The sequence below is a fragment of the Alosa pseudoharengus genome, unplaced genomic scaffold (assembly GCF_046254945.1).
Source record: "Alosa pseudoharengus isolate Yale_2024_CS ecotype anadromous, Long Island Sound unplaced genomic scaffold, YU_APseudo_1.1 YU_APseudo_1.1_scf_26, whole genome shotgun sequence".
Classification (NCBI taxonomy): domain Eukaryota; kingdom Metazoa; phylum Chordata; class Actinopteri; order Clupeiformes; family Clupeidae; genus Alosa; species Alosa pseudoharengus.
The window spans coordinates 1,259,649-1,284,429 of NW_027468701.1; the positions used below are offsets into that span (position 1 = coordinate 1,259,649).

Consider the following 24,781-nt stretch of genomic DNA (forward strand, 5'->3'; position numbering starts at 1 on the left):
AGTGGCGCGTCTGCAGTCAGCCAAATATGAATGTAATTCTGTGGCATAAAGCAGATGTATTTGTTTATTGTACAGAAAAATAAAAATGACATGTCAAGCAGTCAATTGACTACATTGCAGTCAAGAAGTAGGGCAAATTAAGACACTGTTTTGATTTGCGTAGTTGCGTTACCCCCAACACTGACAATAACATAGACAGCAAATTAAGATATTTTTTTCGTTTTGTGGAGCGGCACCGGTAGGCTATCAAAAGCAGATTTCAATTTTCGCTACCACCGTGTAGTCAAGCCTTAAGCCATACCCAAGTAGCCTTAATCGAGGTAATGTTTAATTACCATTTATTTTGTTATTGAATTCGTAGGCTGGGATTCCTCTCGGTAACAATTACGTTTAAAGGTAGCCTAGCCTCCTGCTTTTTCAGAAGGGGCAGCAGTCAGGCTACTGACAGAGCGATGTACAGTGGCAGAGCGACGCACAGTGGCTGAAAGTGGTACTAAAGCTTCACGCAGATTCACGCCTCGTAATGCGCGACTGAAGTGGCCATTTGAAAGCGATGCCCACTGTAACACAAATTCATAATAACACGTTATGAAATATTAACGCAAAACACATTGTGTTTACATATTTCCTTTGTGGGGGGCTGATGTCATGTAACAGAGGCCGCAAAACCTGAAGCAACAAGATTGTTTATTTTATTGTCTATGGAGTTAGCTAAAGATGGAACGTGAGGAGCTTGTAGGCGAAAATTTTCAGTTTTAAAAAGTTGCCTGATTAGTGATCACCACCAGACGCATCATGCACTGTGCATAGTAGTCCAGGCAAAGTAGCGTTTTACGACCGACTAATTGTAAAATATATTTTCCAGCATAAATCATTTATATGAGGTTTCCAGAACAACATACTAAAAGTCCTAAGAAATCCTAGTTGAGGAAATATGTTAAATTCTCATCAATCCGAGATGTGTGCCAATAAGGCCAGGCAACAATGCACCTCAATGGGGCTATTTTTTTTTAACTCCTATCAAAATGAAACTTTACACAATGAACATATCCATGAAAAGTAAATGCATAGAAAACTGATACAGAAATAGATAGATATATACTTTATTGATCCCCAAGGGGAAATTCAAGGTCTCAGTAGCATACAAACATCACACACACATTCACTAACAGCAGAAAAAAGTAATTAAAAGTATATAATATAAAAAACACAACTAAGCAATAAGGACAGCAGAAGATAAAGAATATACTAAAATACAAATTATAATCTAAATCAATTCTAAAAACAGTATCCACATAGTGGCTGATTAATCAAGAGGCGCTTGCAATGACTGAGGCAGGGACTGAGCCTGTGATTTTCTGTGCATAGTAAGGTAAGGTGCTCTGTGTGAGTGAGTGTCATGGTGATGGTGCAAATGAGTAAGTCCAACAGTGGAAGAACAAAGTCTAGAGACCAGCATAAAATAAATATGGACATACAGTATAAGAGAGTAGGCAAGGTAATATATAAAAAAAAAAACTATAGAAAAAACTATATCTATATATCTTAATATAACTATATTAAGAAAAGGTATTTAAGTGTGGCCACAATCCGGCTGTGGCATGGAGGTAGGGGTTATGCATATGTGCTAATATAGCACGCAAACATTGAGGCAGTAATACAGTGGTAAAAAGTGGCTAGTGGACAGACAGTACCCAAACATGGAGAGGGTGGAGAGGCAGACAGACTATGCGGAGAAGTCTATCTCTCCTCTTCCCTTAAGTGAAGCATTGAACAGTGCAATGGCCCTGGGGACAAATGACTTCCTCAGTCTGTCTGTTGTGCAAGGCAGTGAGCGAAGTCTCCAGCTGATCAGGCTCTTCTGCTTTACAATAGTGCTGTGGAGTGGATGACACTCATTGTCCAAAATGTTTATCAGTTTGTTCAGGGTCCTTTTGTCAGATATTGAAGTGATGCACTCCAGTTCAGCTCCCACTACAGAGCCAGCTTTCCTTACCAGCCTGAGTTGAAGGTGATTGAGTTTGCACCATTGCACAAAGTCCTCCACCAGGCTCCTGTACTCCTCCTCCTGCTCGTCCCTGATACACCCCACAATTGCAGTATCGTCAGAAAACTTCTGCATGTGGCATGACTCGGTGTTGTAGCAGAAGTCAGATGTGTACAGGGTGAACAGGACTGGAGAGAGCACAGTTCCCTGTGGCGCTCCGGTGCTGCTGATCACAGTATCAGAGAGACAGTTCTTCAGTCTGACGAACTGTGGTCGCTCGGTCAGGTAATCTGTAATCCAGGTTACCAGTTGAGTGTCCACACCCATCTGCAAGAGTTTGTCTCCCAGTCTGAGGGGTTGGATGGTGTTAAAAGCACTTGAGAAAGCAAAGAACATGATTCTCACAGCACTTTTCCCCTTGTCTAGGTGAGAATGTGTCCTGTGTAGAAGATAAGTGATGGCATTGTCCACGGCCACTTTCTCCTGGTATGCAAACTGTAACGGGTCTAGTGCATGGCGTACCTGGGGTCTGAGCATACCTGGAGTCGCTCCATTGTCTTCATCACATGTGATGTTAGAGCCACAGGCCTGTAGTCATTAAGCTCACTAAGGTGTGGCTTCTAATTGGTATTGTCCAGGGCTGTAGTCAAGACCGTCTTTGTCGAGTCCAAGACAAGTCCAAGACCAGGACTAGTTGAGACCGAGTCAAAAGAGGTTTGAGTCCAAGGCAATACCGAGTCCAAAGTTTTTCAAGTCCAAAATGAGAGATACAGAGTCAAGGCTGAAAAAACTAATTCTCAACATCACCTACCTATGAAATTGTTTTCTGAACTACTTCTTTTTACACTGTTAAACTTTTTTTTACACGGTTATACTTTTCACATAAAAGATGAGTTCTTCCTGCTGAAAAAAACAGCTAGAAACCAGCTTATGCTGATAGCTGGTTTTAGCTGGTCTTTGCTGATTTTTTTTCAGCTCCTGCTGGTCTTTGCTGGTGTAGCTGGTTGGGCCACCAGCTGGACATGTTGGCGTGACCAACTGAGGAAGCTGGTCATGCTGGTGTGACCAGCCTGTCATGTTGGATACAGCTGGTGTAAGATGGTCATGCTGGTGACCAGCTTGCTAAGATTGACATTGTTGGTGTAAGATGGTCGTGCTGGTTTGCTAGAATGACCAACATAAGCTGGCATGACCAGTTAAACCAGCAATGTAGACCAGCAACACCAACTAAAATGATGAGCTTGAGGTGGTACGACAAGCAAAACCAGTTGGATCACCATTGTAAACTGGGTAAACGAGCTGAAGGTATGTTTTCGCAAGAGATTTGCTGGTCTAGCTGGTCAACCATCAAAGGGTGGTCAAACAAGCTGGTCATCAAGCTGGTCAACCAGCAAACCACCTTTAGCTGGTCAGGCTGTTTTTTTTCAACAGGGCTGTAATGTCAACGCACAGCCATTATAGCATTTATTTTGTCTGATCATGGTATACCCTTCTGTGTAGCATTAATGGTGTGTCATCACATAGCCTAACAAAAAATTGACTTAATGAAATGTCCCTTTTGCTCTGAGGTTTGTTTATAAATAGTCAAGACATACTTGATTCATAATTTAAAGGACAATTCCGGCACAAAATGAACCTAGGGGTAAATAACACATGTGTACCGAGTTCGACCGTTCGCTGGGATTTGTTTTCATGCTAGTCGAATGTGACCAGTTTTATTGCAAACCGCTAATTAGCGTTTAACACTAGCCTTCGGGGTAGACGGGGCAGTAAAAAGCAATTGCTATTTCTATACCACTAACAAGGCTCAAAATAGCACCACACTTACACGGTAGCATAATGAGGGTCTCTACATGTAAACCGAAGCATTGAGAACTTTGTAAGTGTACAGGCAGTTTATTAAAAAGAAAAACATTACCATTCACGTCTGGTTCACATCCAGGCAGGCGCCGTGGGAAAACAGAACTCTGGGATGTGAAGTGAATCTCACGTGAAACGTTGTTGCCGAAAGAAAGCACTGAGCGCATAAGAGAAGCACTGAACGCAACAGGAGACATAAGAGATGACAGGTTATTTGAACGAATTTGAAGACATCGAGGATGAACCCTTTCGGTTTGATGGACGTCCTCATCTTTTCGAGCCGGAATATATCGACGAAGAGCTGCGGGAGCTCCGTGAAAGGGCTATGAGAGAGAGCTACCTGTAGTCAATGCCGCACACAGCCTCGCACTTCTAGAAACTGGTGGTGTACCTGCGGACATTGTGAAGCTATGGCCACCGAAGAGGAGTGCCTGTGTTGCATGGAGTGGGACCTGTTGCGTCGCGACACTCAAGAGACGCAGTGTTTTGTAGAGTCTGAAGATTTCCCCTCATTGATAAACAGGGCTGTAGTTGAAACTTTTTTCCATGTACCGAAAAGAAATTGGAGGCGGCGATCCATACCAGAGGGACCAGATGGACATCCACTAAGTAAGTACACTAGACAAGTTATGTTACATCGGAGCTATTATTTCTGATAGGCCTATATTGAGCAAATTACGTTTGATTGTAGTTCACATCGCCTGCCTGTATGTGAACCAGATGTAAGGTTGCCAACCGTCCCGAATTGTGCGGGACATCCCGTGTTTTGGGTGATTTTGATTTGTCCCGTCAGGGACAGCTCCAGTCCCGATTTTCAGTCACAGCTCAGCGGCCTTGTTACTGTAACTAGGCTACTGTAAGTGCACAAAGTGTCCAGTGCCGCCGCAACCACGCGCATCTCGCACTGTGTGCACGACACCAAGGGACAGAGGGGCACCACAATTTACCAAGAGAAGCTTTACTGCAAACTGCTTTTCACTCTTGATTACAATGTCAAAAGGCAGCAACAGCATCTTACATAACGATGATACTTTTTGGGTCCTCTCAGTCTCCATTAGCCTATGCACCAGATCTAACTTGAACGTTATGCTACTCGTTTTAATTGGGAACGAGAGGGAGAGAGGGTGGAAGTTTCCAGCTGGCTTGTCATTGTTGGTAATTGATTTCACCTTTTTAATATAAGAAACTTTTAAAAGGAAATCATGAGAACAACGAAAACAACGCGAGGAGATTGGGGAGTTATCCGGTTCACACTACTGACTATTTATAAAATGTGAGGGCACTTTGACATAGGCTGCAGGCACTGTGATTTGGACTGTGATAGAATATGAAGAGTGGTCTTTGCCTTTCTGTAATGGAATTGAATTGGTGAGTCTTGAAGTCTTAATCCGTTTTCCTTAAACTAAGCATTTACATGAATGCCAATTGCCAATTGAAACACTTTCCACTCAGATAGCTAGGTGGATATCGGTTCATAATTCACTTTTAATTGCAAACAGAAAATATCAAGCTAGCATCATTACATGCTTCTATTTCCACAGGAATGAAGGTTGTTTATAACAACTTAATATACTTATCATTGTTAATAAATGTGGCACAAACAATGTTAGAGTTTGTGGACGACTAGCCATAGGCTATATTTGAATGGAGCTGGCAAAATATTATGAATAGGCCTACCGTGTAGACAATGCTCTTAAAGTGACAGTGCACCATCAGCATCAAATCGGTAGTATTTCTTAAGAAGTGTATAAAATAAAAACAAAATTACTTTGTCATTATTACCATTTGAATTGTATGTATGTATATATATATATATATATTTTTTTTTTTTTTTTTTTTTTGGGGGGGGGGGGGTCCCGCATTGGAAGTGAAGTGTCCCTCATTTGGGGTTGAGGAAGTTGGCAACCCTAACCAGATGTGGACGGTAATGTGTTTCTTTTTGATAAACTGCCTGTACACTTACAAAGTTCTCAATGCTTTGGTTTACATGTAGAGACCCTCATTATGCTACTGTGTAAGTGTGGTGCTATTTTGAGAAATAGCGATTTCTTTTTACTGTACGTGTGCCCCGAAGGTTAGCGGTTTGCAATAAAACTGGTCACATTCGACTAGCATGAAAATAAATCCCAGCGAACGTTCGAACTCGGTGTTATTAACCATTAGGTTCATTTTGCGCCGGAATTGTCCTTTAAAAACTCACTGTTGAGAAAGTAAGTTTCAATGTGTTGTGAAATTGTGGAAGACAGTGCTGTTATCATAACATTAATAAATCACATAAATCAGGAAGTCATCACAGATATAACAGCCCAGGATCTTACAAAAGGAAAAAAAAATATATATAAAGGTTTTCACTTATTTTCAGTAAATGTTGCAGAATATTTAGCAAATATTGATTGGGCATCTTGATGTTTTACCTGACATATTGTAGAATGACGGCTGGCAAATATGAGGTGCATTCAAATTTGGCAAACAGTGGCAAACATTCATGGTGAATATGTTTTCTTTGAACAGTTAAATTTGAACGATTTGATGTTAACATTCCATTGTAATAGCATGTTTACCTTCATCAAGCTCATGTCCAGGTTCACTATATGTTCGCGGAGAACTACCTCCGCAGACTGTTTGCAAGAACTCAAGGCAAACTGAAAAATGTTTGCAAACATTCGCCTATGTTTTCAAATTTGAACACACCTATTTTATCTTATCCCTTAGGGATCAGAGTTGGGGGGCTGGTCTCTTGGACGCTGGAGTCATGATGGCTTTGACATTCATCACAATTTCCCAGATCTGAATTCCATCCTGTGGGAGGCTGAAATCCGAAACTTGGTCCCTCGTAAGGTTCTGAACCACCATGTGCCCATTCCTGAGTGGTACCAGTCTAAAAATGGCACGGTTAGTCACGAGTGATACATCAGCACAATCTAATAAGTAATAAACCTGTCCCACTAGCAATACTTTTAGTTTACCCTGAGTATTCCCTGCCTTTATGCCCTATTATATTCTACTGCTTACTGCTTACTTTACTATACTCTAAACTTTGAATTCAAATGGTTTCTTCACAGGTAATAAGTAGAAAATGCATCGTTTTGTCACGTAAGGACTTTAGATTATGCCCCCAGACCTAGCATTGTAGGTCAATGGGAGTACTGGCCATTAGCTGCAGCTACTCCAGTTCGGTAGCACCTATTTTTGTCATTATTTTTCCTATCGACAGTATTCAGCGATGTCTACACTGCAAAAAATAAAATCTAACCAAGCGTTATTAGTCTTATATTAAGATAAAAAAAATCTATTTGGTATTATTTCAAGTATGAAGACACTTACCTTGTGATCTCTTGAAAGATAATTTTGACTGTAAGAAGACTTTGACTTATTTTAAGGAATCTTATCAAGACAAATTTACTTAACGCACTGCACTGGCAGCCAGTGCTGCTTGTTCTTAGGACAAATTTCCTTAATGCACTGGCAAACAAATGTGCTTGTTTTCAGGATGAAACCTCTTAAAAGTTAAACTCTTCTTAAATGAAGTCGAGAAAGTGCAAGGTAAGTATCTTTATACTTAAAACAATACCGCCTAGATTTTTTTATCTTGATATAAGATTAATAACACTTGGTTAGATTGTATTAGATAAGTGTTTTTTTTTGCAGTGTAGCGATCAAGATCCATGAAAAAATCGGGCAGATTTCTCCTTTAAGTAAAAATCTGACTTAGCAACTTTCACTTGTTTATTTGACAAGGTGTATCTATACTTTAACTTAAGTAAAGGAATTAAGTAAAGGAATTGTGCACTTCGTCCACCTCTAGTATAGACCGGTTTCAGGTCCCTAACAACCGTAGTCAAGAACAAACTCAGACAAGCGCTAGTCAAGAACGAACTCAGACAAGCGCTAGTTTGTTTGCACGGACAGCGCATAGAAAGCAAGCTGGCTGAACTTGACATAAGATGAAGAATAAAAACTGCTAAAAGTGATACAGTGGGCATTACTTCAAATTGGCCAGCTTCACTCAAGATTCGCAGGTGACCTCACGCGGGATCACGCAACTTTAATTTGTATTTCTCCAGTGACGCTGCAACAACCCAAACAACCGCCAGATGGCTCTGGTGAGCAGGGTGTCTCATAAAAAGAAATGGAGCCTGGAAAACCCTACACAGACTTCACTACAGACTTTAGCAGACTGGTTTAGAAATAATTTAATAGCCAGAAATATGCCTGCCCTGCCCTAATAAAGAAATATTTGGTTAAATGCGAGTGAATCCCGTTTGCAGCCGTAGAATAAATGTATATGCCCTGGCTGTCAGTAGACGGAGGAGGAGCGCACAGTCTACGAACACGCAATGCTGCAGCTCAGCAATTTAATATGGCTCAAAACCACTTTGTATTAAGTTTTAATGACTCAACAATGACATTTTTAGAATCAGAGAATGAAGAACACGTCAGGTTCATTAAAAAGTATTTTCTATGTGTCACAAAAGGCTGGGTTACAGTTAACACGATATATCCAAATTGCAATAGCCACAGAATGGACTTCCTATATGTTTTAGGAATCATTAGCCTACATGCTTTAGGCTACTTCAGGACATGGCCGCCGTCACCAGTATTGCCACGGCAATACTACTTTTCAAAGTAGGCTAGTATTGCCTGGCCTGCATAGAAACGAGGCTGTTACATTTGAGGTAGCCTAACTACAAAATTCAACCTAATAACATTAGGCCTACCAAGGCACTGTGTTGATGTTTCTCCATTTCTTGTTCTCTTCACCTATCAGGCAGTCAGTGACGTTGGAAGTGGGGTTGCGGCCACCCCCGAAACTCACTAAGACATTTTCCTTGTAGACATAGGCCTACCCATGGTTACACTAGGCCGGCAACTGTGCTCTGTTCCCAGAGCATGCTTTCTCTGTCTATGATCTGCAGGCTTATAGGGCCTCCTCGACGAGGAGATTGCTAGTCCGCGGATAATGTGCTGCAATTGAATGGTAGCCTATGGAACCGCGGACCGAAAGAAAAATAAACTAGCCTAAACATATTCCTGATTAGAAGATATTTCTTAATTTAGTGTTATCAAATAAAGAGACATGCAATTAGGGGGTAGTGGTGTCAGCGCTCATCCAATCTGCACGTCTGCTGCGCAAGTAAAGCCCTCCTTACACTGACAAACTTTGGAAAAATTTGCAAAGATTTGGAAAAGATTTTTGAAAGACTACAGTCTCAGACCCTCTCACATCTAAAGACAAGGAGTAGAGTTTTAAGTCACAGACTATGATTTTGCAATGACTAGGGATCTTGCAGGGTCACTATTTCCAAGACTGCAACTAGATTCCTTTAAATTATTACCCATCGTGCAATAGATAAACAGGAACTGAAATGATAGCCTACTAAACTCAAATGTCGTATTTTTGTGTTTCTGTAGCATTGTTTCATGCGTGGCATCTCTAACCGATATAGAGTTGTTCTGTCACATGGAAGAGCCGACTAAATATGTATAAGAATAACAAATAATCATATAGGCTACAGCTGTCGCCTACTTTGCCCCTTCCTGTTTGGTGTTGGAGAGAGGTCACTATTGGTTTTTATAGTTCACGTCCCTATTTGCATGAGCCACGACTAGAAAGACTTGCAATAATATCAAACATGTTTGATATTGTCGTAACGGCAAAACTAGAAAAGGACTGACTCCGACTGACTTAAAACCGCTAAGATTGGCACCTTACATTTAATGATCTAGTTGACGGGAGTGCACCGCAATTCCAGTACAACTCCCATGATTTCTGTCCGACTTTGGAAATTTAGTCGCCGACTGTGAAAACAGACCAAAATCGTACAATGTAAGGCCTCCATAAAAGTGAACCACTGGAGATGGCGTGTGCAACAAACAACGTTATTTAAAACAATGAATGAAGTGGGTCTTGCTGTCCATGAAAACAGCATAGAGACTGGCTAGTCTAATCCAAAAATGAAAATAACAGGTATTTGAATTGTTTTTCATAAGGGTTATAGGTTTTCAGAACAGACAAGTCACATACAATCCACTTGGCTTTTCATAATTAGAGCTGTAGTCAGGGGGCCAAAACTGATACTAAAACTTTGTCGGACACTTTTTGGTACAAGCATACAACCTATCCAGTATTAATATGTAACCCCTTAACATGTGTTCTAGCCAGGTTGTCAGCTTAGAAAATGTTTTTTGTCCATTTTAACACTATATTCTTATAAGTGGTAAAAGCGGATTTTCCCCCAAAGTGCTTTCATTTTCTTCCATTGTTACCTACTGTAATTTTGGGCAAATGTGCAATATAATCAAATTTATGTGCAAGCATGATCATTAGGGTGGTTGTCAAGCTGATTTTTTTTTGTGTGTGTATGACTTTAAGCAATTTCAGGCCAATTTGTTGGTTTCCTGCTTAACATGACATACCAACACTAAATGTTGAATATCTCCACAACCACAAGGACCATATACATAGAAATGGTATCAAATGAAAGCCAACACTCATGGGCTGTCTGCAGAAGTGTCAGAATGAACATGTATTGTACAGTGTAAGAGAACAGAAATAGAACATGAAAAAAAACAATCTTCATCTAAAAAGAACCCATTTTCAAAGTGAATATCAGCTTGGAAACATAACATAGTACCCCAAAACCTCTATCAATCAGTACCCCTATCTATGGGAATGAGTCAAGCCAAGTTTTAAAGCTTGTAGGGAGAGACAATGCAATGCTGCACAAGTTGTAATTCTTTAATGTCAAGGCAGCAACGTAGAACTGTAGATGGTGGTCTATGGTGCTATTTGACTTCATTAATGTACCAGGTTGTAACACAAATTATTTTTAATTGACATATCACTATAGTTATTAATTCCATCCTAACATAACTGCTCTCTCACTTCTTTAGGGTAAGGGGTTAGTAACTAGTTAGTAGTAATAACTAGTCTTGCTGATCCTAGCACTTTCCACCTGACTAGAACTGACTCTCGATTGTTTAAAAAACAGCACTCACTAATGCACTTATTCTTATTAGTGGGTTTGATCCAGCAAGACCACTATTGTTCTTCTTAAGTTTACTTTATTTATTTATTATTCCTGTTCACCCACTTTTTGGCCGAACTACTGCTCCTAGACCGTTTGAGCTATCGACGCAGTTCGAACTCCAAAAATTCAGGCCCGAACCGGTGTAACTTGCTTGTTAATTTCGTGTCGCTGGCCCTTGTCGTTTTCGCGGTATTCCCGTTTTTCTGCGTTTTTTGGACCCATTGAAATGAATGGCGGAATGTTCAGAATTCAAATTTCGATTGTGACATCACAGCTCTAATTGCTTAAGCTTGCACCTGGAAGAGTTCTAAGCCACCTGGCAGAGCTCTAATGGGCTGGGCTGGGCTGTCTGTGTATATGAAGGTGTGTGCATGTAACTTTTGACCAGTATGTCCGATTTTCATGAATGAGGTACCGTTGGAATCCTCGAATGAAGCCCAGTTCAATGCCTTGCCAGCACTAAGTGTAAAGGTAATGTAAAAAAAGATGAGACAGCGCGAAGCGCTGTCTCATCTTTTTTTTAAAGCCAAACCATGTTGATACAGGTCATTAAAAAAAATATATATATATTTTCCAAATCCATTCAGCCCAGTTCAAGGTCATGTAAAAAAAGAGGAGACAGCGCGAAGCGCTGTCTCCTCTTTTTTTTAAAGCCAAACCATGTTCATATAGGTCATTAAAAAAATAAATAAATAAAGTATTTCCCCAATCCATTCAGCCCAGTTCTATGCCCAGCTAGCTTCATTCAAACACAGTCATGTGTACAGTTGTTTAGATTATTACATTGAGAAACACGCATTCATACAGACACTATGCACATCCACGCATCACTATTCAAGTTAAGTTACTCATTATTGCCCGGCAAGAAGTCCACACTCAATTCAATTGTCCTGCCACGATCTGTGGAGCTTACAGACAACGTTATATTACTATAGGTTCTGTATGCTATTTAAAGCCGACCTAACGATGAGTCCCTTCTAGACGGTGTGTTGCAATGCATTCTGGGTGCTGTGCTGTGATTCGACGGCTCGTCACCTGACCCACCAAACAACAACTCTCTGGGATGTGGCAAATATCGCGTAAAAACCTTGTTGCCGGAACAACAGGGAAAAGGCAACAGGATAGCAGCACGAAAGATACACAGGATACACACGGAATTTTGATGGACGTCCTTATCAGTCTATGGTCTAACTTATAAACGTGTCGGGTCAACGTCAACGATAAGTAAGTTAGGCTAACGTAAACGTTAGCTATTTGCTGTTGTCATATGCTAGTGCTATATGCTTTAGGCTACGTGATGGCCATTTATCACACTAATTTTAGGTACTACTTTTACGAGGTCTGTAGTTCTGTCAAAATGTATCTTATCGTTGAACAGACTACAAGGTTATCTTCCTTAGACTTCGTAGATGTAGTTACTACAATTTGGAAGCGAATTTCGAAGTGTAAATATGGTTTTAGTGTGTAAACAGACCAACCGCGATTTTGCAATGAAGTGAATATGGAGCCTTTTATGTAGGACTACTAGGCTACTTTCACGAAGTCTGTAGTTCTGTCAAAATTGATCTTATCTATGAACAGACTACATGGTTATCTTCTTTAGACTTTGTAGATGTAGTTATTACAGTTTGGAAGCGAAATTCGAAGTGCAAATATGGTTTAAATGTGTAAACAAGACGCCTGATGTTTAATATATGTTAATGAATGGGCACAGTATTATTGTGTACAGTAATGGGCTATCAGTAGTATGTAAACAGTTCATGTGTTATGTGATTTACATAAACTAACAACAGAAATGTTAAAAGCTGGTATTGTGTTTCCTGAATTCTTACATTCAGGCATTCAAATGAAATGTAATTAAATAGCATATCAATCATGCAACAATGCAAAAACAATGAAACTAGTGTAGGCCTAATTATATTTTACATTAGTAAAGCAGTACTCTGATGTGCATGCTTTCACAAACTTTTGTAAACAATCTTAGCACTTTAAACATTGACTGTTTTGAAGTGCATGTAGGCAATATAGTATAAAAATAATAATTGTGATATCATTACAATTTGATAGGGGTTGGGAGGAGGGGGTGGGTTCATGTAGGTGGGCCCTATGACCCCAAAGTATGCCTTGACTGGGCCTCAGGTCAAAGAAGTTTGAGAAATGCTGATGTAGACAACAAAGCAGCAAGGAGGCGTCGTGTGATCATTTAAACAAGTTTTATGACGAGGTCGATGAGGGTGGGAAAAATCGTACATTTCTGTGCAAACTTTGCCCGCACTTCAGTCACATTGTCTTTTAAGAAAATGCAGTCCTTTTTTCGGTTCCAGCAGCCAACAACCTCAGAACTGACCCTTCAGGCCTCTCAGGAGGCGCTGGCCTTTAACCGCAGCCAGAAGAGAGTCAGCAGAAATTTGATTGCCTTTAAAAAATCTGACTTCTTAAAAAATCTTAAACTGGCTGCATTACGTGATTATTTCTGAGATTCTGATACGTTTTTAACCATGACCTATACACAGTTCTGGTTTGAAAATGTATCTCTTAAAATAATCACTTTATGCAGTCAGCTTAAGATGGCTTACTAGCAACTAACTAATTACCCTAGCAACAACCTAGAAACCACCCCTGTAATGTCAACCTAGCGACCACCATAGCAACCAGCATAGCAACCATGTTATTTATGCGTTTTAGCTTATTGGATGTTGCGTTAATGCAGACAACTTTTGATCCGTGTGCCCGATTTTCATAAATGAGGTACCGTTGGAATCCTTGGATGAGGCCGAGTTCCGTGCCACTGATCAAACCCACTCTTGCAGTTCCTCGGAACCGCAATTCTAGTTGTACTAGAGCTTTTTAAAATGGTCCTATAAGTGTTGAGAGAATTGCTTCATAAAGCTTAAACTGTTTTTTTTTTTTTTACTTTATTGCCAGTACATAACTTACAGGCAAACATAACCACACAATACACTAAGGGCAACAACAACAACAACAACAACAACAAAACTAAGATATAATACTAATGATATATATAAAAATATATATATATTTTTTTTTTAAATAAAAAGGAAAAAAAAAAAAAAAAAAAAAAACAGACAAATATACAATCAGCTAGACTGACAAATAAGACCTTGATCGTGGATCACATAATATTTATAAATTACCTGGGCATATCTATCAATCATCTTTCAATTATCTGTTCACTTTCAATCCATGTATAGAGTAACAAAAGTCCATCTCCTTATAAATAAAGGCAGTTTCAGCTGTAGAATGGCAGTCATATTTTCCATCATTTGGACATGTTTAATTTTCTGTATCCATTCAGATATTGTGGGAGGGTCGGGCTGCATCCAGTGAATGGTTATCATTTTCCTAGCGGTCATCAGAAGGATATGTAAAATATAACATTGGTCTTTGGTCAAATTTTGTTCTGCCATGTTGTCCAATAAGAACAACACAGGGTCCAGAGGTAAATTAATACCCATAATTTTTTCCAATTCGTCTTTAATGTTTCTCCAGAATATCTGTATTTTGGGGCAATCCCAGAATATATGGGTATGGTCTCCAACCATCCCACAATCTCTCCAACACTTGTTATTACATTTGTTATTAAAAACACTGACTTTTAAAGGGGTCCTAAAAAACCTCATCTTTACTTTCCCATCAAATTCCTTCCACAGTTGTCTCCCAATCCCCTTATGACATTCAGAGCATATATCCTCCCACTTATCATCCTCTATAGTGACATTAAGCTCCATTTCCCATTCCCCTTTGATATGTAGAGTGTTATCAGATGTGTCAGCCATTAGCTTTTTATAGATGAGAGATACTTGATGTTTTGTTGTTAGGAGTTGTAATATATGTATGAAATGCATTTCAATATTAGTGGGGCCTTGCTTGATAATGTCCCAGTCAGTGTGTTTTGTGATGTAGTGTCTGATTTGCAGATATCTGTAGAGATCGCTTTGGGGTAAACTAAATTGATCCTGGAGTTGTGAAAATGATTTGAATACATTTCCTTCAAATAGCTGATTCATTATTTTTAACCCACTTTCAGACCATCTTCTATAGACTCTGTCAACTATAGATGGGAGAAACTCTATATTTCCCAATATGGGTATGGCCCGTGACAAAGCCACCCCTCCTCTTAGATGCTTTTGGACTATATTCCACACTCGGAGTGTGTGTTTAATATATATGTTGCTTATTTAAAAAATTTTTTGAGACTGCTGACTAAGAAATGGCAGAGTATTTAATGATATTCCTGATAAGGACTTTCTTTCAATAGACACCCATTCGATCTTTTCAACTCTGGCTACCCAAGCTACCATTGCTCTGAGTTGGGCTGCCCAGTAGTACAATTTGAAATTGGGTAGACCCAAACCTCCTTTCTCCTTACTTGCCATTAATATTTTCAATCTTATTCTTGGTCTTCTATTTTGCCAGATAAATTTTGATAAACGCTTTTCAAGCAACTTAAATGTGGACTGTGGAACCTTAATAGGCAAGGACTGAAAGAGGAAAAGTAGCCTTGGTAGTACATTCATTCTCACTGTCTCTACCCTACCAAACAGTGAAAGCGGTAACATATCCCATCTGCTTATGTCTACATTGATTTCTTTTATCAATTTATTATAATTTGCTGTAAATAGTTGCTCGGCCCTTGAAGTGAGCATAACACCCAGGTAGCGAAATCCCTGTTTGGGTCTTCTAAAAGAGACCCTATCATCTAGCTGGGAGGGCCAATCCCCTGCTATCATCATGGCTTCAGATTTGTCTGTATTGACTTTGTAGCCTGAGACAGCACTGTACTCGCTAAGGCTATTCAGTAGTGCTGGGATAGAGGTACTAGGGTTCTCTAGAAATAATAAAATGTCGTCAGCAAATAGCGCTATCTTATGTTGAACTTTTCCTTCATCACATATACCTTGAATGAATGGATTGGTCCTAATCAACTCCGCTAATGGTTCAATGCTTAGTGCAAACAGAGAGGGGGATAGAGAGTCTCCCTGTCTGGTTCCCCTTCCCAGTGGAAAAAATTTGGAACAGTGTCCATTTACTCTAACTCTGGATCTAGGATTGCTATAGAACATTTGAATCCACTTAATAAATGTATCATTAAAGCCCATACATCTAAGGGTCTGTTGGAGGAAGAGCCAGTCAACCCTATCAAATGCCTTCTCAGCATCAAGGCTGAGAAGCACTGACGGGGCATTTCTTTTGGCTGCAATTTCCTGTAAATTAAGGGCTCTTCTAATGTTGTCTACTCCTTGTCTGTTGTTAATAAATCCTGTCTGATCTGGTTTCACAAGTTTATATATATATTTCTGTATCCTCTTTGCTATTATTGAGGTTAATATCTTAAGGTCTACACATAGGAGACTAATTGGGCGATAGGATTTGCATTGTGTTGGATCTTTATTGTCTTTATGGATTACACTAATTATTGCTTCTGACTACTTGATGTTTTGTTGTTAGGAGTTGTAATATATGTATGAAATGCATTTCAATATTAGTGGGGCCTTGCTTGATAATGTCCCAGTCAGTGTGTTTTGTGATGTAGTGTCTGATTTGCAGATATCTGTAGAGATCGCTTTGGGGTAAACTAAATTGATCCTGGAGTTGTGAAAATGATTTGAATACATTTCCTTCAAATAGCTGATTCATTATTTTTAACCCACTTTCAGACCATCTTCTATAGACTGTCAACTATAGATGGGAGAAACTCTATATTTCCCAATATGGGTATGGCCAGTGACAAAGCCACCCCTCCTCTTAGATGCTTTTGGACTATATTCCACACTCGGAGTGTGTGTTTAATATATATGTTGCTTATTTTAATTTTTTTTTGAGACTGCTGACTAAGAAATGGCAGAGTATTTAATGATATTCCTGATAAGGACTTTCTTTCAATAGACACCCATTCGATCTCTTCATCTCTGGCTACCCAAGCTACCATTGCTCTGAGTTGGGCTGCCCAGTAGTACAATTTGAAATTGGGTAGACCCAAACCTCCTTTCTCCTTACTTGCCATTAATATTTTCAATCTTATTCTTGGTCTTCTATTTTGCCAGATACATTTTGATAAACGCTTTTCAAGCAACTTAAATGTGGACTGTGGAACCTTAATAGGCAAGGACTGAAAGAGGAAAAGTAGCCTTGGTAGTACATTCATTCTCACTGTCTCTACCCTACCAAACAGTGAAAGCGGTAACATATCCTTATGTCTACATTGATTTCTTTTATCAATTTATTATAATTTGCTGTAAATAGTTGCTCGGCCCTTGAAGTGAGCATAACACCCAGGTAGCGAAATCCTGTTTGGGTCTTCTATTATTGAGGTTAATATCTTAAGGTCTACACATAGGAGACTAATTGGGCGATAGGATTTGCATTGTGTTGGATCTTTATTGTCTTTATGGATTACACTAATTATTGCTTCTGACCATGAGCCAGGTGGGTCCCCTTCTTTAAGTGCATAGTTATACACTCTGAGCAATAATGGTGTTAATTCATTTATAAATGTTTTATAATATTCTCCTGGAAATCCGTCCACCCCTGGTGATTTATTATTTTTTAGATTTTGAATATTATCTTTAATTTCCTTGTCTGTAATTGGAGAAGACAACATTTCTGATTCAGATGATGTTAATTTAGACATTTTAATTGAGTTAAAGAATATTTCCATCTTTTCTTTTATCTGTGGGTCCCTCTCTTCCTCATATAGCTTTTCATAATATTTAGCAAATGCCTCTGCAATATCATGTGGTTGCGTTAGCATCTTACCCTGATATTTGCACTGTATTTTGTGAACAATTCTACTAGATTGTTCTTTTCGGAGTTGAAAAGCCAATAAACGGCTTGCTCTATTTCCAAATTCATAATATTTTCTTTTTGTAAATCTTAATGCACCTTCTGCTTTAGAAATTAACAGGTCATCCAATTTTTGTCTAGTCTCCTTTAGTGTTACTAATACTTCCTGATTATTAGATAGCTTGTGCTCTGTCTCTAGTTCCTTAATTTCTTTCTCTAATTTATCTTGTTGAGCTAATCTTTGCTTTTTCAGTCTTGAAGAAGTTGCAATAATTTTGCCCCTCATCACCACTTTGGCCCCCTCCCACAGGATAGAGGGAGATACAGCTCCATTATCATTTAATGTTATGTATTCTATTAAATCTTCTTTTATTTCTTGTTTAATTAAGTTATCATTTAACAAAGAAACATTCATTCTCCAGTATTTAAACTGTTTACTAGGCCCTATCCTCACCTCCAAAGTCACCGGTGCATGGTCCGATATAGTGATGGGTTCAATACTGCAGTTCCTAGTCCTAAAGAGTTCTGTTCCAGATATCAAAAACATATCTAATCTCGAATAGCTCCCATGCACCTGAGACATAAACATAAAGTCTTTCTCCCTAGGGTGTAGGTGGCGCCATACATCCACCAACCCCAACTCACACATCATTGCCTGAAGAGTAGTGGATTTTTTGGACAAAGGCCCCACTGCTACTGGGAGTCTATCTATGTTCTGTTTCAGGACACAGTTGAAGTCCCCTCCTATTAAAATAAACCCCTCTGCTTTATCCGCTAATATAGCTCCAACATTTTTGAAAAATTGTGTGTCATCCTCATTGGGAGCATATAGATTCAGCATAGTAACTTTTGTACCCCCAATGGTTCCCATTACCATAACATATCTCCCTTCTTTATCTTTAATAGTCTGTGTATGGTTAAAGTAGACTGATTTGTTCAGTAAAATGGCCACCCCCCTTTTTCTCCCGCTCTCAAAGGAAGAACTAAATACCTGGTCCACCCATTCTCTTTTTAATTTTAGGTGTTCTTTTTCCGACAGATGAGTCTCTTGAATCATTGCTACAGAACAGTGTAATTTCTTAAGTTGACCTAATATCTTTTTTCTCTTGATTGGATTGCCCAAACCCTTCACATTGTAACTAACACAGATTAACCTGTCCATATCTCAACCTGTATGTCACTGCATCTCTATCCCTATCTTTTATCTCCACAAAAGTTTCACACAATATACATAATGACAGCCCAGCATTTAACTCAATGTGAAAAAAGCAAATTAAAAATAAAATAGAACAATTACCTAAGCCTAACCTAAGAACAAAGTTATGAACCATAGACTTCCACATACCCAGCTGGTAATCAACAACTTGACAAAATTGTTTGGTCGTTAGACTGAACAAACCAGCTCCTGGTGTTGCCTGGGCGAAGGGTGGTGACCGCTCCTCCGCGGGTGTCACACTCAGTGTGTTTGCGCTGCTGTCGTCCGTCTCGTAGAACGATTGCAGCTCAGTCTGCACAGCCTCGCGTTTCAAAAGTTCCGTCCAATATTGCAAAAAACGATTAATGTCCTAATGTAGTAGTCTTTAACATATCCAAATTGTAGAAGAAAACTCGGCGTAATCAATGTCACTCTGCTTCCTCAAAGAAGGCCCTTACATCCGCATTCGGTAGCGTCGCTGAATCTCTCTCATTTCTCCTTCCTGCGCTTTTCCACCTGTAACGTCCCATCTCCCCTTCCATCTGCTCCCGTTCATCTATCTGAGGTTGGATATTAAGTTCCCGAAGTGTAGGGAGTGCTTCTGTTAGCGTCGGATAGGTCTTCTCACCAGATTCCATGAAGACTTTCAGCTGTGCTGGGTAGATGCACTTAGCTTTGATGTTTTTCTCTTTTAAACTTTTGATGACCTCTCTAACCTGCTTTCTCTTATTTTGTAACTCTGGGGAATAGTCATGGTCAAAGTATATCTGTTCTCCTTTGAAAACAAGTTTTTGGCCCCATGCTTGTCTGAGAATCTTTTCTTTCACGGAATAGTCCACAAATCTTATGATGAGAGATCTCGGAGTGGCATTGGGACTCGTCGGCTTGGTTGTTAAAGACCGATGGGCTCTCTCAATTTCTAGGCTCACTTCAGGCATTGGGTCGAGGACGGACTGTATCAACTCCTTTGCAAACTCCCTAACATCTCTGCCCTCACTCCCCTCAGGCACCTTATATATTCTCAAATTATTGCGTCTCATCCTATTCTGCAGGTCTTCACACCTGGCTGTTAAGTCCATATCACGGCGCAGCAGATATCTCATTGCTCTCTCATACCTTTTCCCATTGTCTTCTGCCGCACTAATGCGATCTTCCGCCTCTGTTGTTCTTGTCTCCAGCCTTCTTATTTCAGTTTTCAGTTCCTCCATAGACGACCCCAATTTTGTAAGCGAGGCCTTAGTCTGTTCATGTCCATCACGGTTTTCCGCCCGTAGCTTTTGTAGCTCGGCTAATACCCTGGATTCCATGTGGTGAACGTTAGCACTAGCATTATCGTCTCCTCCCTTTTGGTTTTGCTTCGGATTTTCATTCTTATCTGTCAAGTTCTGCTGTTTGCCAGCACCTCTGCCTCTAGATGATGTTGACATCACGTAAATATATTATATCGCCTAGTTTTCGATCAGTTGTTAGGATTTTTAATAATCAAATAGACGGAGCTCCGTTTTTAGGCTTATGCCTTAGACATGGCGTCACCGGAAGTTCAAGCTTAAACTGTTAACCATGTTGTTAGTTGCTTTGGTTAAAAATGCGTCAGCCAAATGTAATGTAATGTAATAACTTTATATGGCATAGTAGTTGTAAATAGTTGTATGGCAAAGGTATGTTTTTCCCTTTCCAAGCAGTGACACTCAGGAAGGCAGCCAACAGAAGGCACCCAGGGACCATGTCCATGTGCTCAATCTGAGTCCTGGTCAGGGACACAAAAGAAGAGTTTACCGTTTTGAGAATGAATACCTTCCCGATACAAAACATGCATGCATCCAAGGGCATAAAATAAATCTAATCTACAAAACAAGAAAAAAAATATCATGCCAAATAATATGAAACAATGTAGTTGCATATAATGTGGCAAAACTCAATAATAATGATGCGAGTAACTGAGTATTCTTGCACCGAGCTGCACAGGCACATCCACATGCACCACTACAAAATATTCCACTTTTTTGACATCTACACTGCCTGGTACTGCACTGACTTCCACTTTCCTTGCATCCACATATAGTCAGCTCCAAGCACCTGGCCTGTACAGGTTCTTTGGTTAAAAGCTGGGGGACAAGCATTCCATCCTTCATGTGCCAATCACAACTGGTTGGTAAGGGCAACTGTGGATGGGTCACTGGTGACTGTTTCCACTGAGTTGGTGGTAAAGTATCCACATTGGCTTTCACTTTCAAAAACAGGGCACAGCGAACATCATGGATTGAAGTGCTGTTTGTTTTTGGATCGATCATACAGTTTGCAGACAAACTGTTCTGCTGAGGATAGAATAGCTCCACCAAAGTTGTGGAGAAGATGAGGGCACTGCTGGAACACTTTCCACGCCATCCTTTTTCCTATTCCAGTGAACTGACTGGTAGTGTCACATCCAGTGATGGCATGAAATGCCAACAGACCATCCAGAATCTCATTTGACATTTTAATATCATGCACTTTAATGTAGCGTGGTTTCTTGGCAGTTCCTGCTTTCATCCAAATTTCTGGGCTCAGCAGGTTGCAAACACAAGATGCAACAACAGTACATCTGTGTCACTGCACTGAATGATGAGCCTCTCATACCCTTTGGTTGTGGGATCATGAGGTTGTGCCTTCATCTTCTCTACAACTTTGGTGAGGATGAAGTACCAAGTCCAGCTATTCTATAAGTATAAGTATATATACTCTTTTGATCCCGTGAGGGAAATTTGGTCTCTGCATTTATCCCAATCCGTGAATTAGTGAAACACACTCAGCACACAGTGAACACACAGTGAGGTGAACCACACACTAATCCCGGCGCAGTGAGCTGCCTGCAACAACAGCGCCGCTCAGGGAGCAGTGAGGGGTTAGGTGCCTTGCTCAAGGGCACTTCAGCCATGCCTACTGGTCGGGGTTCGAACTGGCAACCCTCCGGTCACAAGTCCGAAGTGCTAACCAGTAGGCCACTGTATGATCCAAAAACGACCAGCACTTCAATCCATGATGTTGTGCCCTGTTTTGGAAAATGAAAGCCAATTTGGATACTTTACCACCATGAGTCACAAGTGACCCATCCACAGTTGCCCTTACCAACCAGTTGTGGTTGGCACATGAAGGATGGAATGCTTGTCCCCCACCTTTTAACCAAAGAACCTGTACAGGCCAGGTGCTTGGAGCTGACGATATGTGGATGCAAGGAAAGTGGAAGTCAGTGCAGTGCAGTACCAGGCAATGTCAAAAAAGTGGAATATTTTGTAGTGGGGCATGTGGATGTGGCTGTGCAGCTCTGTGCAAGAATACTCAGGTACTCACATCATTGGGGGCCAAGCAGCGAAGCTGCGAAGGCACCCATTGTGTTTCTATCTTTTCTTATTGGGGGCCAAGCAGCGAAGCTGCGAAGGCACCCATTGTGTTTCTATGATTTCTTATTATTGGGGGCCAAGCAGCGAAGCTGCGAAGGCACCCATTGTGTTTCTCTTTGTTCTTATTATTATTATTCCGCCATGGAAGTCTATGGCAGCCCATAGAACCGTCTGGTGAAAAGTTGTGAAATTTGGCACACTGATTGAGGACAGTCTCATGAATAATTTCACCAAGTTTCATACCGGCACCTTGAGCACTCTAGCGCCACCAACAGGCCAAAGTTGGACATGCGTTCACGCACGTAACTTTTGACCCGTATGGCCGATTGTCAAAAATGAGATATCGTTGGAATCCTTGGACCAAGCCGAGTTCAACGCACCCTATGACGTCATTTTCCGCCATGATGGATTTTCCGCCATTTTGGATTTAATCAAAAACACTACAAAGTTTTCACAGGTCACAAATTTTGTCCGATCGCCACCAAACTTGACACACATGATCTTCAGACCAAGCCTCACAAAAGATACTCCTTTTCGTCTTCGGAACTAAAACCGTTCGCACGTAACAGCCAATCAAATATTGCGGCGAAGCCGCCAAACAGGAAGTGAGCTCATATCTCAGCAACCCATTGATCTATCATAACCAACCTTTGTACATGGACTCAGGACCCAATCAGGGGGACGCTCAAGAAATCTGGTGACCTTTGACCTCTAGGGGGCGCTGTAATTTAGAAACATGCCTTTTGGCCTGTAGCTGCTGTTGTGCTTAGAATTAAAACGCACTAGTGGTGTCTGGTAATACTGTTGGAGGTCCTTAGGCCGACCCAAGCCAACTTGTGATGTCATCGTAATTGATTTGGCCGCCATATTGGATTTAATCAAAAACACTAAAAAGTTATCACAGGTCACAAATTTTGTCCAATCGACACCAAACCTGACACACATGATCGATCTTCAGACTAAGCCTCACAAAAGATACTCCTTTTCGTCTTCGGAACTAAAACCGTTTGCCCATAACTGCCAATCAAAATTTGCAGCGAAGCCGCCAAACAGGAAGTGAGCTCATATCTCAGCAACCCATTAATCTATCATAACCAAACTTTGCACATGGACTCAGGACCCAATCAGGGGGACGCTCAAGAAATCTGGTGACCTTTGACCTCTAGGGGGCGCTGTAATTTAGAAACATGCCTTTTGGCCTGTAGCTGCTGTTGTGCTTAGAATTAAAACGCACTAGTGGTGTCTGGTAATACTGTTGGAGGTCCTTAGGCCGACCCAAGCCAACTTGTGATGTCATCGTAATTGATTTGGCCGCCATATTGGATTTAATCAAAAACACTAAAAAGTTATCACAGGTCACAAATTTTGTCCAATCGACACCAAACCTGACACACATGATCTTCAGACTAAGCCTCACAAAAGATACTCCTTTTCGTCTTCGGAACTAAAACCGTTTGCCCATAACTGCCAATCAAAATTTGCAGCGAAGCCGCCAAACAGGAAGTGAGCTCATATCTCAGCAACCCATTAATCTATCATAACCAAACTTTGCACATGGACTCAGGACCCAATCAGGGGGACGCTCAAGAAATCTGGTGACCTTTGACCTCTAGGGGGCGCTGTAATTTAGAAACATGCCTTTTGGCCTGTAGCTGCTGTTGTGCTTAGAATTAAAACACACTAGTGGTGTCTGGTAATACTGTTGGAGGTCCTTAGGCCGACCCAAGCCAACTTGTGATGTCATCGTAATTGATTCGGCCGCCATATTGGATTTAATCAAAAACACGTACAAGTTTTCGCAGGTCACAAATTTCAGCGGATCCTCACCAAAATTGGCAGAGACCATCTTCAGACCATAACCTATCAATATATTGCTTTCTGGAACAATTGACAAAAGCATTCGCCCGTAACAGCCAATCGAAATTAGTGGCGAAGCCGCCAAACAGGAAGTGAGTTCATATCTCAGCAACCCTGCCATGTATCATAACCAAACTTACTACATGGATTCATGACCCCATTAGGAGGACGCTCAAAAACGTTGGTGACCTTTGACCTGTAGGGGGTGCTGCAATTAGCAATATTGCATTTTGATCTGTAGTTGCTGATGTGTTTTATTGATCTTTTATTTTTGATGTGAAACTGATGACAACATGTTCCATCCAGTTTATTCTAATGCGTGCGTGTGTGCAAGGGCGGGGCGGGGCAGGACTGGGTGGGACGGGCTGGGGTGATTAGGTGTGGGGCTGGCTGGCTTAGGTGGTGGCAATACTCAGCCCTGTTTCAGCCCTACAAAATCAGCCATGTTTTGATGTGACACTTGTTGAAAGTGTGAAAGTGTAAGTGTGTCTGCTGAGTTCTATCTTGTCGCCGTGGCTACTCCGGCCTATACTGCTTGTCCCCCTCATTGCTGCTTGCAGCTATATTTATTGGGGGCCAAGCAGCGAAGCTGCGAAGGCACCCATTGTGTTTCTATGATTTCTTATTATTATTAGGGGTCCGAGCAGCGTAGCTGCAGGAACCCTATTGT

At 40.6% G+C, this 24,781-nt stretch overlaps 1 protein-coding gene across 6 annotated transcripts in view; it reads left to right on the forward strand.

Moving 5' to 3' along the window:
• The window catches only part of LOC143099259 (inactive carboxypeptidase-like protein X2), a 386,609-nt gene that overhangs the window by 243,083 nt on the left and 118,745 nt on the right, over positions 1 to 24,781 (forward strand). For 5 of the 6 annotated variants that reach the window (XM_076262346.1, XM_076262343.1, XM_076262345.1 and 2 more), the window contains one exon: positions 6,560 to 6,739. The exons of the other annotated variant lie outside the window; for it this stretch is intronic. In XM_076262346.1, the coding sequence (XP_076118461.1) occupies positions 6,560 to 6,739 (180 nt within the window). The remainder of the gene's footprint in view (positions 1 to 6,559; positions 6,740 to 24,781) is intronic. 6 annotated transcript variants of the gene reach the window in all.